At 42.3% G+C, this 18,369-nt stretch overlaps 1 protein-coding gene across 8 annotated transcripts in view; it reads right to left on the bottom strand.

Annotated features, from left to right (window-relative positions):
* The window catches only part of LOC133542284 (kinesin light chain 1), a 242,844-nt gene that overhangs the window by 33,146 nt on the left and 191,329 nt on the right, over positions 1-18,369 (bottom strand). For 6 of the 8 annotated variants that reach the window (XM_061886263.1, XM_061886261.1, XM_061886265.1 and 3 more), the window contains 6 exons: positions 15,101-15,274; positions 14,631-14,730; positions 14,490-14,542; positions 10,280-10,347; positions 10,100-10,208; positions 3,734-3,895 (listed from right to left, as the gene is read on the bottom strand). In XM_061886263.1, the coding sequence (XP_061742247.1) occupies positions 3,734-3,895; positions 10,100-10,208; positions 10,280-10,347; positions 14,490-14,542; positions 14,631-14,730; positions 15,101-15,274 (666 nt within the window). The remainder of the gene's footprint in view (positions 1-3,733; positions 3,896-10,099; positions 10,209-10,279; positions 10,348-14,489; positions 14,543-14,630; positions 14,731-15,100; positions 15,275-18,369) is intronic. The other 2 variants (XM_061886264.1, XM_061886266.1) reach the window with 1 other exon arrangement.

Genomic DNA, 18,369 nt, shown 5'->3' with positions numbered 1-18,369 from the left:
CATAAGCCGGAAGCACGGCCAGGCGACTTCTACACCTTTTCGTGCGCTTGGCGGCTGGGGCGTCACTTCCTGTCACGCGGCCTTTTGTCAACGGCGAGAGCGGCTGCGGCGTGTCGGTGCAATCGCAGCGGGAGATGCTGATTGGTTGTCGAGCGCTATGGCTACTGTTGCTAAGCGAGCGGTGCAGCAGGAGGGATTAAAAAAAAAAAAAAACGCAGAAGATTCTAGATGATACACTAGTGGCGGGGGGGAGGGGTGGATGATTCTTTTTTTTTTTTTTTAATGAACACAGTTAGTTTCAACACGTTTAGAGCCAAGAGTGAAAGTGAAAGTGAAAGTGAAAGCACTCAAAGAAGCTACAAGACTAGTCTATATGGGAGTGGTTTCTATGTATAGAAGTGAGATGGCAATACAGTGCATGATTATGAATATCTACTAAGTGCACATTTCCACCCAGCAGTACAAGTCTAGTGCGGTACCATGAATTGATTAACGTGGAACCCGACTTAAACAATTTGAAAAACGTATTCGGGTGTTACCATTTAGTGGTCAATTGTACGGAATATGTACTGTACTGTGCAATCTACTAATAAAAGTCTCAATCAATCAATCAAAGGCTGTCAATATCCGGCCGGCCAGATGAGTTTGCCAAGTATAAAAATGAGCTGGAAAGAAACTGCTGTTCTAAATGTGTCCACTGGATGTCGCAATAGCAATTCTTTGTATCCCCCGACCTGTGAGCATGTATGACTTCAAATGGGGGCTATTTGTAACTTTAAGATAGAGGCAACCCTTCCTGTTTGGACACTAGTAATTACGTCGCTTATTAGTGATGGTATACAAAATCTGGATTGTTTTTCATGCCTTGGTTGTCAAAGATGTTGTCGGTAATGTAACAGATAGATAGTACTTTATTTATTCCGTCAGGAAAATTACAATTTTCAGCACAATCCCATTCAAGATCAGACAAACATTACAGGGAGACAGAACAGGATCGCTGACGGGTCTGCCGGCTTCCAGCGCCCCTTACAAAAAAATGTCACATTTGAGCGTCTGTACATTTCCTGTTGTACTTATGACTGGGGACACATTTTCTGGGCGCGCATAAATATGCTGAAATAATCTGTATTCCCTTCTAACTTCATGTGTGATTATGGAAATGAATCCAAGTTCACAAATACGGTTGTAGAAGATGTCGGGCTGAGCGATATATTGCGGGTTTGTCTCTGTGCAATATAGAGAATGACTATATCGTGATATTCGAGTCTACGTTCTCACGCATTTGCTTTTAGCAGGCTTTTCCCACTCTTTGTTGTCTCTTCTTCTCACAGACAGCAAGCACACCTTCTTACATACGTCACATACGTATACGCCCTCGCGGAGCAGAGAGGTAGCGGCCTGGGTAACGTTAGCTGTGGTGCGAGTGGGTATCACGAGAGAAAGAAGGTGCGAATCTGGTAACAAATGAAGGAAGAATTGATTCCCAAGAGAAACAGCAGGGGGTCCAAGTGGGAATATGTCAAATTTGTTAAAAAATGTTCGACTGGCCGACAAATGACAGCTTTTACGGTCTACGCCAGACCTGGGCAAATTAAGGCCCGGGGGACAGCTAAGCTTTTCAATCTGACCCGCCGGACACTCCCAAATATTTTTTTTTTAGATCTTTAAGATGGAAAGTGTAGCTTCCATTCTGATGTGCGATCATGTTTTCTAATGACCGTAAGTCTTCAACTATATATTTCAATGGTTGGAATCTTCGCTTTTGGATGGTATACTAGTTACTATGGTAATCTAATTAGTTACTATGGTCATCTAATTTGTTACTATGGTAATCGATTACATTAATTACATAGTAACATTAAAAGCGTTACTAAAACGGCCTTCTTTCATCTCCGTAATATCGCTAAAATTCGCTCCATTTTGTCCACTAAAGACGCCGAGATCATTATCCATGCGTTTGTTACGTCTCGTCTCGATTACTGTAACGTATTATTTTCGGGTCTCCCCATGTCTAGCATTAAAAGATTACAGTTGGTACAAAATGCGGCTGCTAGACTTTTGACAAGAACAAGAAAGTTTGATCATATTACGCCTGTACTGGCTCACCTGCACTGGCTTCCTGTGCACTTAAGATGTGACTTTAAGGTTTTACTACTTACGTATAAAATACTACACGGTCTAGCTCCAGCCTATCTTGCCGATTGTATTGTACCGTATGTCCCGGCAAGAAATCTGCGTTCAAAAGACTCCGGCTTATTAGTGATTCCTAGGGCTCAAAAAAAGTCTGCAGGCTATAGAGCGTTTTCCGTTCGGGCTCCAGTACTCTGGAATGCCCTCCCGGTAACAGTTCGAGATGCTACCTCAGTAGAAGCATTTAAGTTTCATCTTAAAACTCATCTGTATACTCTAGCCTTTAAATAGACCTCCTTTTTAGACCAGTTGATCTGCCGCTTCTTTTCTTTCTCCTATGTCCCCCCCTCCCTTGTGGAGGGGGTCCGGTCCGATGACCATGGATGAAGTACTGACTGTCCAGAGTCGAGACCCAGGATGGACCGCTCGTCGGGACCCAGGATGGACCGCTCGCCTGTATCGGTTGGGGACATCTCTACGCTGCTGATCCGCTTGAGATGGTTTCCTGTGGACGGGACTCTCACTGCTGTCTTGGAGCCACTATGGATTGAACTTTCACAGTATCATGTTAGACCCGTTCGACATCCATTGCTTTCGGTCCCCTAGAGGGGGGGGTTGCCCACATCTGAGGTCCTCTCCAAGGTTTCTCATAGTCAGCATTGTCACTGGCGTCCCACTGAATGTGAATTCTCCCTGCCCACTGGGTGTGAGTTTTCCTTGCCCTTTTGTGGGTTCTTCCGAGGATGTTGTAGTCGTAATGATTTGTGCAGTCCTTTGAGACATTTGTGATTTGGGGCTATATAAATAAACATTGATTGATTGATTGATTGATGTTACAGCAGCTCAGACGAGGCACCAAGCAGTGTGGGTGGGGAGCGCTTCCACAAACGTAGAAGGAGATTTTCACAACAAAGTTTTAAAGCTTAGTGATATATCAGATTTTAGGTGGGTTTATTTTGTACTTTTCGCGTTCATATTTCACAGTTTGTTGCATTTTTGCCACGTTTCAGTCGATTGTAAATGATAATATGTCGATCGGAAGCGGATGTGACATTCATATGTTGTCCATATTCAGTGTTTTATCCTTCATAGAAAAAAATAACATTTCATTACGTTTTTTAAGGCGTTCTGTCTTAACGTTTTTAGCACTCATTATTGTGAGGTTTTGTATTAGTGTTGCGGCCCCCGGACACATTTTTTTCTGTAAATGTGGCCCCCCCCAAGTCAAAATAATTGCCCAGGCCTGGTCTAAGCCATGCCACGCAAGAGGGTCTTCAAGGGGAGATGTGAGCCCGAAAAATACGACAATATCACTCCAAAGTGTGTACCTGGAGAACAAACGTGTTCGGGGTGTCAAAATGTGCGCCAAGTACTAGAATGCATACATGTTGGCAGGTCTGGGATTAGTGTCTCGAGTACCCTCCCCAATGTTTGACAATGGCAACCAAAAATGAACCAACCTGTACTGCTGGGTGGAAAGTGGTGTTGAGTGAATCTAAGTAGATCTACTGCGGGCTTACAGTCAATCAGCATCACGAGTTGACCTATGACCTCACTGGTGAGCGTGTGCGCTAACGTGGCGAGGGCTGTGTACTGTACTTACCCCGTTCCACTCCACGCTCATACTCACTTCCTCGCCGCCGTCAGGCCCGCTCTCGTACTTGACCGTGTCCGAGGTCAAGCTCTCTCGGCTGCGCTGCTTCTCGCGGGCCTCTGGCTCGCTGAGGACGTCGGCCACGCGCTGCTTGTGCGCCGTGTCCAGGCCCTGAAAGGAGATCGTTTAGGCGGTGAGGCGTATGACGTGTCCCCGGCAATATTCCCCCTCATTTTTCACGTGTCTGAGCAAACGCAAAAAACTCCCCCGAGCACATGTGAGCAACATCAGACGTGCACAACGAGGCCAAACCTGTTCAAACCTGACTTAAGTTAATTTTTTTATTATATCAATCAAATGACAGCAGTCATTTTCATGAGGTTATTTTCTCACATAAGTGATTTGGCCCACTTACAATGGAACCAACAATAAAAAAAACTTGTTTTTCAAGAGCTATGTACTAGTATTGTATGTCTCGGGCAGGGGTATCCAAACTATTAATCTTAAATACCAGGCGGTCTCTGAATGCTAAATATTTGTTGCCAACTTGCGGAGCGGACAAAGTGGGTACATCTAATTCAATCAATCAATCAATCAATGTTTACTTATATAGCCCTAAATCACTAGTGTCTCAAAGGGCTGCACAAACCACTACGACATCCTCGGTAGGCCCACATAAGGGCAAAGAAAACTCACACCCAGTGGGACGTCGGTGACAATGATGACTATGAGAACCTTGGAGAGGAGGAAAGCAATGGATGTCGAGCGGGTCTAACATGATACTGTGAAAGTTCAATCCATAATGGATCCAACACAGTCGCGAGAGTCCAGTCCAAAGCGGATCCAACACAGCAGCGAGAGTCCCGTTCATAGCGGAGCCAGCAGGAAACCATCCCAAGCGGATGCGGATCAGCAGCGCAGAGATGTCCCCAGCCGATACACAGGCAAGCAGTACATGGCCACCGGATCGGACCGGACCCCCTCCACAAGGGAGAGTGGGACATAGAAGAAAAATAAAAGAAACGGCAGATAAACTGGTCTAAAAAGGGAGTCTATTTAAAGGCTAGAGTATACAAATGAGTTTTAAGGTGAGACTTAAATGCTTCTACTGAGGTGGCATCTCGAACTGTTACCGGGAGGGCATTCCAGAGTACTGGAGCCCGAACGGAAAACGCTCTATAGCCCGCAGACCTTTTTTGGGCTTTGGGAATCACTAATAAGCCGGAGTCCTTTGAACGCAGATTTCTTGCCGGGACATATGGTACAATACAATCAGCAAGATAGGATGGAGCTAGACCGTGTAGTATTTTATACGTAAGTAGTAAAACCTTAAAGTCACATCTTAAGTGCACAGGAAGCCAGTGCAGGTGAGCCAGTACAGGCGTAATGTGATCAAACGTTCTTGTTCTTGTCAAAAGTCTAGCAGCCGCATTTTGTACCAACTGTAATCTTTTAATGCTAGACATGGGGAGACCCGAAAATAATACGTTACAGTAATCGAGACGAGACGTAACAAACGCATGGATAATGATCTCGGCGTCTTTAGTGGACAGAATGGAGCGAATTTTAGCGATATTACGGAGATGAAAGAAGGCAGTTTTAGTAACGCTTTTAATGTGTGCCTCAAAGGAGAGAGTTGGGTCGAAGATAATACCCAGATTCTTTACCGTGTCGCCTTGTTTAATTGTTTGGTTGTCAAATGTTAGAGTTGTATTATTAAATAGAGTTCGGTGTCTAGCAGGACCGATAATCAGCATTTAATGACACTTGAAAGAAATATGGTATAATAGCACAGCATTCAATTATATGACACAATCCAAACAACCTTCCCTAGTCATGGGGCAAAAAAAAAAAAAAACTAAGACAAAGGTCAACACACATGGTCACACATAAGACAACCTGCTCAATGAACTTAGTGGATGTTATGCAGAAAGGTCCAAATACCATAAAAAAAAAAATCTAAATTACACCCACTAGAGTGCATGATGGAAAAAATGCAAAACAATCTTTCCACACTTAGTCTTTGGCCCATTTTAGCTGCTGGATATTTCTGATTGATTACAAAACTTTAAGGAGGTTGTCACAGAAGTAAACACGGTAGGAGTCAAACTTTTACATACTCATAATACCCATTTCTTATATGCCGTGGCTTGCTGGGGCAGCGGGTTGAGAGAGTGAGGGACGCAAACAGACTGGACAAGTTTGTAGGGAAGGCCATTTACGTGGTAGGAGTGGAGCTGGACTCTTTGGCGGTGGTGTCAGAGAGGAGAAGTCTAGCAAAACTCCTAGCCATTATGGACAACACCTCCCACCCACTACACTCGGACCTTGCGGAGATAATGAGCATGTTCAGTGGAAGGCTCAGACTCCCAAATTGCAACACGGAACGACATAGGATGTCCTTCATACCGACAGCCATCAGACTGTATAATGCATATGTTCCTTCTTGACTGCACTTAAATGTAGAATATATGTAGAATATACTTATATTTTTCATATAAGTATATGTACGCAAGAAACCTGATTGCCCTCTCAACGGAGGGTGCTTACAGACATCAGTCGTTTACCAAGCAAAAGTAATACGCAAGGACATTAACATATCCGACACGTACGTAGGATTAACCGAAGGAGCGTTCAAAACAAGATGGAATAATCACAACGCCACCTTTAGAAACCAGACTTTGCGGAATTCTACAGAACTCAGCAAACACATTTGGAACCTCAAAGACAATAATGTTGAATATTCAATAACATGGCAAATTCTTGCATCCAGCACACCTTACAACAGTGGTAATAAAAGATGCAACCTATGCTTAAAAGAGAAACTGTTTATTATATATCATCCAGATCTATCATCCCTCAACAAGCGCAGTGAAATCATTTCAACATGCCGCTACAGACGGAAACACCTCCTAGGTAACACATGAGCCAATCACCACGCCCCTACGCCTGCCTGTACCCACCCACTCTGTGCCCTATATAAACCATTGTATGTGAATGCTTCCATTAAAATCTCCTGATGATTGAGGGAACCCCTCATGAAACAGTTCTGTAGAGATGAAGTAGTCTTGTGATTTTTCCCACACCTACATATTGCGTTCTACCACGGTATCGAGCACTATTCTCTGGATAATCCAATCAAGACTTATTCATATATTATATATATATATGTCATATATTATTTATTATTATTATTGTTTATTGTGAGCGAACTGTGGTGCTGAATTTCCCCCAGGGATCAATAAAGTACTTTCTATTCTATTGTATTTATAATAATTATATATCCAGTATTTTAATAACATACCCATCATATTAATATAATTCGTACACACACACACACAAACACATTTACTTTTTTTTAGCCTACTGTTGCTCCCAAGTCAAAAAGTATGGACACCCCTGGTCAAGGGTGAGGGTCCTACTTTGAAAATATTGTGCACCCCTTTCAAAAATCCCATTTAGATCCCCTTAAAACATTCACATTTTGCACAATGAGATGTAATTATGGGATAAAGTGTACATTCCTGTAACAAACACATTTATTTTTTTTAGCCCAATGCGGCTCCCAAAGTCAAAAAGTTTGGACACCCCCGGTCAAGGGTGAGGGTCTTATTTTGAAAGTATTGTGCACCCCATTTTGCACGATGAGATGTAAGCATGGGATAAAGTGTACATAACTTTCTGTCTGTAGAATACATCTTTATTAGCATTTCTGTAACATTGTGGGATCTGAACCGAGGATGTCGTTGTGGCTTGTGCAGCCCTTTGAGACACTTGTGATTTAGGGCTATAAAATAAACATTGATTGATTGATCATACCATTCACAAATTTTAAGGTTAAAAGAGTGAAGGTGTAGTTTTTTTATTGTCATTACATGCCTATAACTTCCCTTTGATACTAGTTAAATCTTTGGTTTGATTGTGTGCTTTTGTCGCAACTTCATTCCTTGATTTGTTTTCGCACACAACCCTGCAGCAACAGGAGAGTGTATGCTAACGCAACATTTTGAGAAAAAACCTAACTGCGAGTTTGCTCTCCAGAATTGCGATTGTGATTCGATTTGCAATTTTTATACTTTAAGTTACGTAAAATTGCATAAAACCCAGAAAATAACGAGTGAAGGAGGACATGCTACTTTTAGACTCTCAATTAACACGTTTGAGTCTCAAGGCGCACAAACTAGAACAATTATTTGCCTCAAAAATATTTGACTTCATGCAGACGGACTCAAAGCTTTTGTCGACATCATAATCTTAAATTGAAAGAATAATCAATAAAAACTATAGTGTTCATAAAGTAATGTCTGCATAATTAGAGATGTCCGATAATGGCTTTTTTGCCGATATCCGATATTGTCCAACTCTTGATTACCGATTCCCATATCAACCAAAACCGATACATACAGTCGTGGAACTAACACATTATTATGCCATATTTATTATTGAAGTCCCAAAGTGCATTATTTTTTTTAACATGCCTCAAACCAGCAGCTTGGAATTTGGGACATGCTCTCCATGAGAGAGCATGAGGAGGTTGAGGTGGGCGGGGTGGGGTTGAGGTGAGGGCGGTAGTAGTGGTGTATATTGTAGTGTCCCGGAAAAGTTAGTGCTGCAAGGGGGTTCTGGGTATTTGTTCTGTTGTGTTTATATTCTGTTACGGTGCGGATGTTCTCCCGAAATGTGTTTGTCATTCTTGTTTGGTGTGGGTTCACAGTGTGGCGCATATTTGTAACAGTGTTAAAGTTGTTTATACGGCCACCCTCAGTGTGACCTGTATGGCTGTAGACCAAGTATGCCTTCTTTCACTTGAAATTTCAAGATATTGTTTATTATAAAATAACACAGATAATGTTCAAAGTAAAAATAAATACTCTTCCGGAAGGAATTCAAAAATACTTCTCTCTACAGACCAGCAAATACAATCTAAGAGATGAATCCAAGTTTATTTTACCAAAAGCAAGACTAGTTGTTAAACGTAGATGTTTATCTGTTCTCGGTGTTAATTTGTGGAATTCTGTTGGTAAAGAAATAAAAATGAGTGACTCAGTATTTAATTTCAAAAAGAATATGTCACAATGTATTTTAAAAAGTTATGTGAACTAGAAATTTATGTTTGTTTGGTTAAATGTTGTATTTAGAAGGTATGTATGTTTATCTATTTACAGAAAAGTGTATGTGTGTAGGTACATATTTTTGTATTATTTGTTAAAGGGCAACTTAAATGTAAATGCTGAATGACTATATTTCTTTTTGTGTTGCAGAATTATTAGAAAAGGTAACTTTATTGAATGTAAAAAATTTATGTTGGGCATATAAGCTTTTTTGCTTCTGCCTGTTTCAGTCATGTTATTCATTTTTGAATCGTGATCTATGTTTGAATATGTTTTTGTTAGACTGAAAATAAACTGAAACTGAACTGAAACTGAAGAGTGTGAAAAGCCGTAGATATTATGTGCTTGGGCCGGGACGCAAAGGCAGTGCCTTTAAGGTTAATTGGCGCTCTGTACTTCTCCCTACGTCCGTGTACACAGCAGCGTTTTAAAAAGTCATGCATTTTACTTTTTGAAACCGATACCGATAATTTTGAAACCGATACCGATATATTCCGATATTACATTTTAAAGCATTTATTGTCTATCTAATCATAGTATATAATAATAATGCAAGTAACCATTAAAAAGGATGTACATTTTTATTTTTCATTACTGTATAATTGCTTACCATTGTACCGTCATTGGAAGGTAAATCATTTTGCTATCCTAAATAAATAAACAAAGAATAACATGGACTTATTTCTGCAAGCAAAAAATGTACCTTCTTGAATATTGAACATTTTAAAGTTCTTTTTTTCCACAGTTACAAAAACAAAGTCGAATGTTGACTTTTTGTTTGTTGCCATCACGTCATCGAGTCATTTTCACTCATGTGTCCGTGTTGATGGGCTCGTATTCCCCATCGGATTGGAAGCTGAAATATTACCACGACGGCACATTTGGCTTTGCAATCATACGTTTTTTCCTTTACTTTGCAGCATTCACTGGCGAGTCGCAAAGCTCTCTGTACTTTGTGTGTGCGCCTCGCTCTGGTCTCCGCCGCCACAAAGATTTTGAACCAGTAAAAAAAAAAAGAGGGCTCACTGTGTTCAGTTGGTTTCATTGTTAAATAAACACATTTAGGTGCTGAGAGCGACGCATACAGTAAGACGTCTTTCTTCCAGTTTGAAGCGAGGGACGAACAAACGCGAGGCTCAACAATTCTGATTGGCCAACGTGGCCGTCGATCAAATGCCGGCGGAGGAAAAAAAACAACACAAATTAAAACCTTGGTTAATCGCACCCATGCTAATTAGAACAATTAACCTGGAACTTGCCACACCTGCTTCCTGGAACGCATGGCAGCTTCCTCCAGGGTCTCGGCGGCCTCAAACTTGCCCTGCCGCTTGTAGAGCGCGCCCAGGTTCTTCAGGGTGGTGGTGACCGTGGGGCTGCACAAACCGGCGGAAACGTATCATCAGAAAAAAAAAAACACTGCAAGGCGGCCATCTTTTGTGTTCACCTGTCAACTTTACAAGCTTTGTACCAGCCGCCGTACTCTCCGAAGGGCGCGCCGTCTTTCTGCTTCCCCTGCGAGACAAGAAGCAGCGTTAAGCTCCTCATATTCCTTTCACACTTGAAGCAGTTTGTGCTGGAAAGCAGACATTTTGTAGTGGTGCTGGGATTATGGCGGCCTCAGAAGTCTTGTGCCGCTTCTGCATAGAAAAACCGTTAATGACGGACTATAAACCGCTGCTTTCTTTCCTGCAGCTTATAAGATGGTGCAGCTATTTTATGGATTTTTTTTTCGCTGACGGCAATACTAAAAATAATTTTTTTAAAACAACATTAAGCAAGCAAATACACCAAGGAGTTTTATTCTTTGTTCTACGGCGCCATCTTTTGGACGAGTTGGCTCACTGCAGGTGCTGCAGTTTTCCTTCAATTTATTGATTGATTGATTAATTGATTTAAACTTTTATTTATTTAGTAGTACAGTACATATTCCGTACAATTGACCACTAAATGGTAACACCCGAATAGGTTATTCAACTTGTTTAATCATATCATGGTAAAACAGTCTTTCAACAGTCTTTTAGCCGTCCATAACGTTCTACTCAAACAGATTTGACATTCATCACTCCAAGCAACATTTGTGAGTTTTACAATATAACTAAAACTGTTTATACATACTAAACCGTCCCATGTGAAATGTCTTGTAGGGCTGTAATGACACTAGTGTCGTTAGCTTTGGCTAATATGCTAAAACGTCTACGAGTGTCTGTGTTAGTATTCTTAACTTACAACGGCATTCTTTTTTCTATTGTTTTAAGTTTTATAAATTTCTCAGTAAATTCAACAAAAAACGTCACCGTGGAGTTATTGAGTCTGTTTAGCTGATTGGAGCGCTAGCTTCCGCAGCTAGTGGGTCCAAGACCATGACTGCTGTTTTGTTTGTTCAGCCGTTTTACTGCCGTGTGACAGGCACCGTTTGGAAAAACTTATGGTATGTAAATAAACATTTACAGAATATTTCCAGGTAAATAACGAATTTCAAAACGTATATATCTGCGGGTTATAGTTCGGTACAGCTAATATTTGGAAAAAAAAAATTCCCATAAAATTTAGTTGGTGTGCTATATACAAAATCAAATCAACTTTATTTATAAAGCACATTAAAAATTTACCACATGGGTAGCCAAAGTGCTGTACAATAGGCAGGTTAAAAGATAACACAAGGAAAACGAGCAAACACAACACAAAAAGAGCACAATAAAAAATAAATAAGTAAGATATAGTCCAGAAAATACGGTAATCTGCTAATTGAAGTTAGTCTTTCTTATCCCAGCTCCAAAACGGACCATCTCCTTAGTTTTCCTACGCGACTAAGCTATACTTGCCAACCCTCCCGATTTTCCCGGGAGACTCCAGAAAACCATTCTCCCAGATTTCTCCCGATTTCAACCCTGACAACAATATTGGGGGCGTGCCCCAAAGTCACTACCTTTAGCGTCCTTTACAACCTGCCGTCACGTCCGCTTTTCCTCCATACTAACAGAGTGTCGTTCCAGTCACGTAATATAGTCACTATATAATATAAGGCTTTTACACACACACAAATGAATGCAAGGCTTACTTGGTCAACAGCCATACAGGTCACATTTAGGGTGGCCGTATAAACAACTTTAACACTGTTACAAATATGCGCCACACTGTGAACCCACACCGAAACAAGAAAGACACATTTCGGGAGAACATCCGCACCGTAACAACATAAAAACAACAGAGCAAATACCCAGAACCCCTTGCAGCACTTACTCTTCCGGAAAGCGACAGTATATACACCCCCCCCCCGCCCCATCTGCCGAATTTGGAGGCCTCAATGTTGGCAAGTATGCTCTATAGTCCAGAAAATATAGTAATCTGCTAATTCAAGTTAGTCTTCCTTATCCCAACTTAAAACGGACCATCTCCTTAGTTTTTCTACGCGACTAAGCCATACTTGCCAACCCTCCCAAATTTCCTGGGAGACTCACGAATTTCAGTGCCCCTCCCGGGGCAACCATTCTCCCGGAGTTCTCCCTATTTCAACCCGGACAACAATATTGGGGAGTGCCTCAAAGGCACTGCCTTTCGCGTCCTTTACAACCTGTCGTCACGTCCGCTTTTCCTCCATACTAACAGAGTGTCGTTCCAGTCACGTAATATACGCGGCTTTTACACACACATATGTGAATGCAACGCATACTTGGACAACAGCCATACAGGTCACACTGAGGGTAGCCGTATAAACAACTTTAACACTGTTACAAATATGCGCCACACTGTGAACCCACACCAAACAAGAATGACAAACACATTTCAGGAGAACATCCGCACCGTAACACAACATAAAAACAACAGAGCAAATTCTCCTGGGGCAACCATTCTCCCGGATTTCTCCCGATTTCAACCCGGACAACAATATTGCGGGCGTGCCTCAAAGGCACTGCCTTTCGCGTCCTCTGCAGCCGGTCGTCACGTCCGCTTTTCCTCCATACTAACAGAGTGTCGTTCCAGTCACGTAATATATGCAGCTTTTATACACACACAAATGAATGCAAGGCTTACTTGGTCAACAGCCATACAGGTCACACTTAAGGTGGCCGTATAAACAACTTTAACACTGTCACAAATATGCGCCACACTGTGAACCCACACCAAACAAGAATGACAAACACATTTCGGGAGAACATCCGCACCGTAACACAACATAAAAACAACAGAGCAAATTCTCCTGGGGCAGCCATTCTCCCGGATTTCTCCCGATTTCAACCCGGACAACAATATTGCGGGCGTGCCTCAAAGGCACTACCTTTCGCGTCCTCTGCAGCCGGTCGTCACGTCCGCTTTTCCTCCATACTAACAGAGTGTCGTTCCAGTCACGTAATATATGCGGCTTTTATACACACACAAGTGAATGCAAGGCTTACTTGCTCAACAGCCATACAGGTCACAATTAGGGTGGCCGTATAAACAACTTTAACACTGTCACAAATATGCGCCACACTGTGAACCCACACCAAAACAAGAAAGACACATTTCGGGAGAACATCCGCACCGTAACAACATAAAAACAACAGAGCAAATACCCAGAACCCCTTGCAGCACTTACTCTTCCGGAAAGCAACAGTATACACCAGCTGCAACCCCCCCAATCTTCCGAATTTGGAGGCCTCAATGTTGGCAAGTATGCTCTATAGTCCAGAAAATATAGTAATCTGCTAATTCAAGTTAGTCTTCCTTATCCCAGCTTAAAACGGACCATCTCCTTAGTTTTTCTACACGACGAAGCCATACTTGCCAACCCTCCCAAATTTCCTGGGAGACTCACGAATTTCAGTGCCCCTCCCGGGGCAACCATTCTCCCGGAGTTCTCCCTATTTCAACCCGGACAACAATATTGGGGGCGTGCTTCAAAGGCACTACCTTTAGCGTCCTTTACAACCTGTCGTCACGTCCGCTTTTCCTCCATACTAACAGACCGCCGTTCCAGTCACATAATATACGCGGCTTTTACACACACATATGTGAATGCAAGGCATACTTGGTCAACAGCCATACAGGTCACACTTAGGGTGGCCGTATAAACAACTTTAACACTGTTACAAATATGCGCCACACTGTGAACCCACACCAAACAAGAATGACAAACACATTTCGGGAGAACATCCGCACCGTAACACAACATAAAAACAACAGAGCAAATTCTCCTGGGGCAACCATTCTCCCGGATTTCTCCCGATTTCAACCCGGACAACAATATTGGGGGCGTGCCTCAAAGGCACTGCCTTTCGCGTCCTCTGCACCCTGTTGTCACGTCCGCTTTTCCTCCAGAGTGTCGTTCCAGTCACGTAATATATGCGGCTTTTATACACACACAAGTGAATGCAAGGCTTACTTGGTCAACAGCCATACAGGTCACACTTAGGGTGGCCGTATAAACAACTTTAACACTGTCACAAATATGCGCCACACTGTGAACCCACACCAAAACAAGAAAGACACATTTCGGGAGAACATCCGCACCGTAACAACATAAAAACAACAGAGCAAATACCCAGAACCCCTTGCAGCACTTACTCTTCCGGAAAGCGACAGTATATATATATATATATATATATATATATATATATATATATGTTCGCTGCCCGTAGCTCCTGTGTATAACAAACATATTAAATCACTCTCACCTTGCTTTGTTCTTCTCTCTCCTCGGCGTGCATCCAAATTGGTTTGTTCTCACCTGCGGTGGGAACGCGACAAGAGAGATGCGAGAAGCAGGTGAGGTGTGTGTGTGGTCTCCAGTCGGGACACGTGCGCTTCCAACCTACCGTCAACCGAGCCAAACTCTCGCTCGTGGGCCCGGGTGAGGATTTCTTTGTAAAGAGTCTCCGCCTGCTTGAACTTGCCCTGCTTGAGGTAGCAGGAGGCCTGGGAGAGGCGGGGGAACATTAAAACCACAGCGGGAGGATCCCTCCAAAAATGTTGATTGGTGCAAGTGTAAACACGATGTGACACACTTAGAAGTAACTTTGTTAAAAAAGGGTCCTATCCTACATTTCAAACTTCTAAGAGGTATGTGTATCCTTAAAGTATTCAGTGCTTCACTCTTTCCACATTTTGTCATGTTCCAGGCTTTTTGTCCTCAAAATTCTACACACAATACCCCATACTGACAATGTGAAAACGTTTTTTTAGAAATGATTGCATATATATTGAAAATAAAATATTAATAAATCACATGTACATAAGTGTTCACAGCAGACTAGGACCCCTTTAAGCATCAATATGCCCGTCTTACCAAGTTATTCTTGGTTTTAGCCACATTGGGGTCGTCGGGCCCCAGTTTGGTCTGATAGATCTCCAGTGCTCTCATGTAGTAGTACTCAACCTCCTCGTACTTGCCCTGGTTCTGACACAGCAGGGCCAGGTTATTAAGCTGCTTGGCCACGTCCGGGTGGTCTTTTCCCAGCACCTGGATAACAACGACAACAGGGGTAAGCGCCAGAGACGACACCGTAACACTTCCAACGGCCATTTGGCTCACGTGAAGTTGCAGCATTGCTTGTTTTCCAACATCCTATGAGGGCCTCCAGAAAACCATAAGGAGTAGAACAGGGTTTTTTGCAAGTGTCAGCAATTCTAATGTAATGCTTTTTAATGCATTTTTAATGCTACTTAAAACAAATGTATTGCCAGTGTCGTACTGCAGATACCGTACATTGTGGACTGCAAGCCGCAACTTTTTTCCTAAACTTTGAACCCTGCGGCTTATCAGATGGCGTGGCTAATTTATAGATTTTCAATCAAGTTTTGTTCAAGTGGTTCTCAACCTTTTTTCAGTGATATACCCCCTGTGAACATTTTTTTAATTCAAGTACACCCTAATCAGAGCAGAGCATTTTTGGTTGAAAAAAAGAGATAAAGAAGTAAAAAACAGCACTATGTCATCAGTTTCTGATTTATGAAATTATATAACAGTGCAAAATATTGCTTATTTGTAGTGGTCTTCTGCGATGAGGTGGCGACTTGTCCAGGGTGTACCCCGCCTTCCGCCCGATTGTAGCTGAGATAGGCGCCAGCCCCCCCCCGCGACCCCAAAAGGGAATAAACGGTAGAAAATGGATGGATGGATGTAGTGGTCTTTCTTGAACTATTTGGGAAAAAAAGATATGGGTCCGGTCCGATCCGGTGGCCATGTACTGCTTGCCTGTGTATCGGCTGGGGACATCTCTGCGCTGCTGATCCGCCTCCGCTTGGGATGGTTTCCTGCTGGCTCCGCTGTGAACGGGACTCTCGCTGCTGTGTTGGATCCGCTTTGGACTGGACTCTCGCGACTGTGTTGGATCCATTATGGATTGAACTTTCACAGTATCATGTTGGACCCGCTCGACATCCATTGCTTTCCTCCTCTCCAAGGTTCTCATAGTCATCATTGTCACCGACGTCCCACTGGGTGTGAGTTTTCCTTGCCCTTATGTGGGCCTACCGAGGATGTCGTAGTGGTTTGTGCAGCCCTTTGAGACACTAGTGATTTAGGGCTATATAAGTAAACATTGATTGATTGATATAAAAAGAACTAAAAACTTGTTGAAAAATAAACAAGTGATTCAATTATAAATAAAGATTTCTACACATAGAAGTAGTCATCAACTTAAAGTGCCCTCTTTGGGGATTGTAATAGAGATCCATCTGGATTTATGAACTTAATTGTAAACATTTCTTCACAAAAAAATAAATCTTTAACATCAATATTTATGGAACATCCATCCATCCATCCATTTTCTACCGCTTATTCCCTTTCGGGGTCGCGGGGGGCGCTGGCGCCTATCTCAGCTACAACATGGAACATGTCCACAAAAAATGTAGCTGTCAACACTGAATATTGCGTTGTTGCATTTCTTTTCACAGTTTATGAACTTACATTCATATTTGGTTGAAGTATTATTCAATAAATATATTTATAAAAGATTTTTGAATTGTTATTTTTAGAATATTTTTGAAAAATCTCACGTACCCCTTGACAAACCTTCAAGTACCCCCATTTGAGAACCACTGCTCTAGCCATCCATAATTTCTTCTCGTATTCATTCTTCATTCATCACTCCAAGAGACGTTTTTAGGTTTTAGTGAATTAGTGTGTGAATTATATTTATATAACGCTTTTCTCAAGTGACTCAAAGCGCTTTACATAGTGACACCCAATATCTAAGTTACATTTAAACCAGTGTGGGTGGCACTGGGAGCAGGTGGGTAAAGTGTTTTGCCCAAGGACACAACGGCAGTAACTAGGATGGCACAAGTGGGAATCGAACCTGCAACCCTCAAGTTCCTGGCACGGCCACTCTACAAACCGAGCTATTGTTTGTACTTACTAAACCGTTGCATGACTTCCCTGCTTGGCACTCAGCAGCAAAGGTTATATATATATATATATATTGGGGGTTAAATCACCAAAAATTATTCCCCGGCGCGGCCACCGCTGCTGCCCACTGCTCCCCTCACGTCCCAGTTGGTGAATCAAGGGTGATGGGTCAAATGCAGAGAATAATTTCGCCACACCTACTGTGTGTGTGACAATTATTGGTACTTTAACATTTGCAATGTCTGTAGGAGTGTTTTCATGTTATCGTAATGTAATGATGCATATTAGTTAATATGCTAACATGTTTACGAGTGTCTGTGTTAGCATTATTATCTTACAATGCCATGTTTTTTTTTGTTTCAGTTTCATAATCTCACCAAAATGTCACCGTAGATTTATTAAGTCCGTTTAGCTGATTAAAAAACTAGCTTCCGGAGCTAGTGGGTCCATGACGATGACTTCTGTTTTGTTTGATCACCCGTTTTACTGCCGTGTTACAGTTTGGAAACAATAAAAGGTGTGTAAATAAACATTTACAGAATATTTCTGTGTAAATAAGTAATTTCACAACATATATATCTGTGGCTTATACCCGGTGCGGCTAATGTATGAAAAAAAAATGTTCCCCTTTAAAATTTAGTGGGTGCGGCTTAAAAACCCGGTTTGCACTATAGTCCGGAAAATACAGAGTTATTATGCATCGTCAAAATCTAAAAATGATCCGTATAAACATCCATCCATTTCCTACCGCTTATTCCCTTTCGGGGTCGCGGGGGGCGCTGGCGCCTATCTCAGCAACAATCGGGCGGAAGGCGGGGTACACCCTGGACAAGTCGCCACCTCATCGCAGGACCAACACAGATAGACAGACAACATTCACACACTAGGGCCCATTTAGTGTTGCCAATCAACCTATCCCCAGGTGCATGTCTTTGGAGGTGGGAGGAAGCCGGAGTACCCGGAGGGAACCCACGCATTCACGGGGAGAACATGCAAACTCCACACAGAAAGATCCCGAGTCTGGATTTGAACCCAGGACTGCAGGACCTTCGTATTGTGAGGCAGACGCACTAACCCCTCTTCCACCGTGAAGCCCCTCCGTATAAACAAAATTATATTTATTTGACAATGATAATTAAATAGAGGTGAACAGTTTACAATAACCGTTACTCTCTAGTGAATTTACTTTAATTTTTTAATGTAAC

Source organism: Nerophis ophidion, linkage group LG24 (genome assembly GCF_033978795.1).
Source record: "Nerophis ophidion isolate RoL-2023_Sa linkage group LG24, RoL_Noph_v1.0, whole genome shotgun sequence".
NCBI classification, from domain to species: Eukaryota; Metazoa; Chordata; class Actinopteri; order Syngnathiformes; family Syngnathidae; genus Nerophis; species Nerophis ophidion.
The sequence above is the reverse complement of the archived record's forward strand: the minus strand, read 5'-3'. Positions and strand labels throughout refer to the sequence as shown.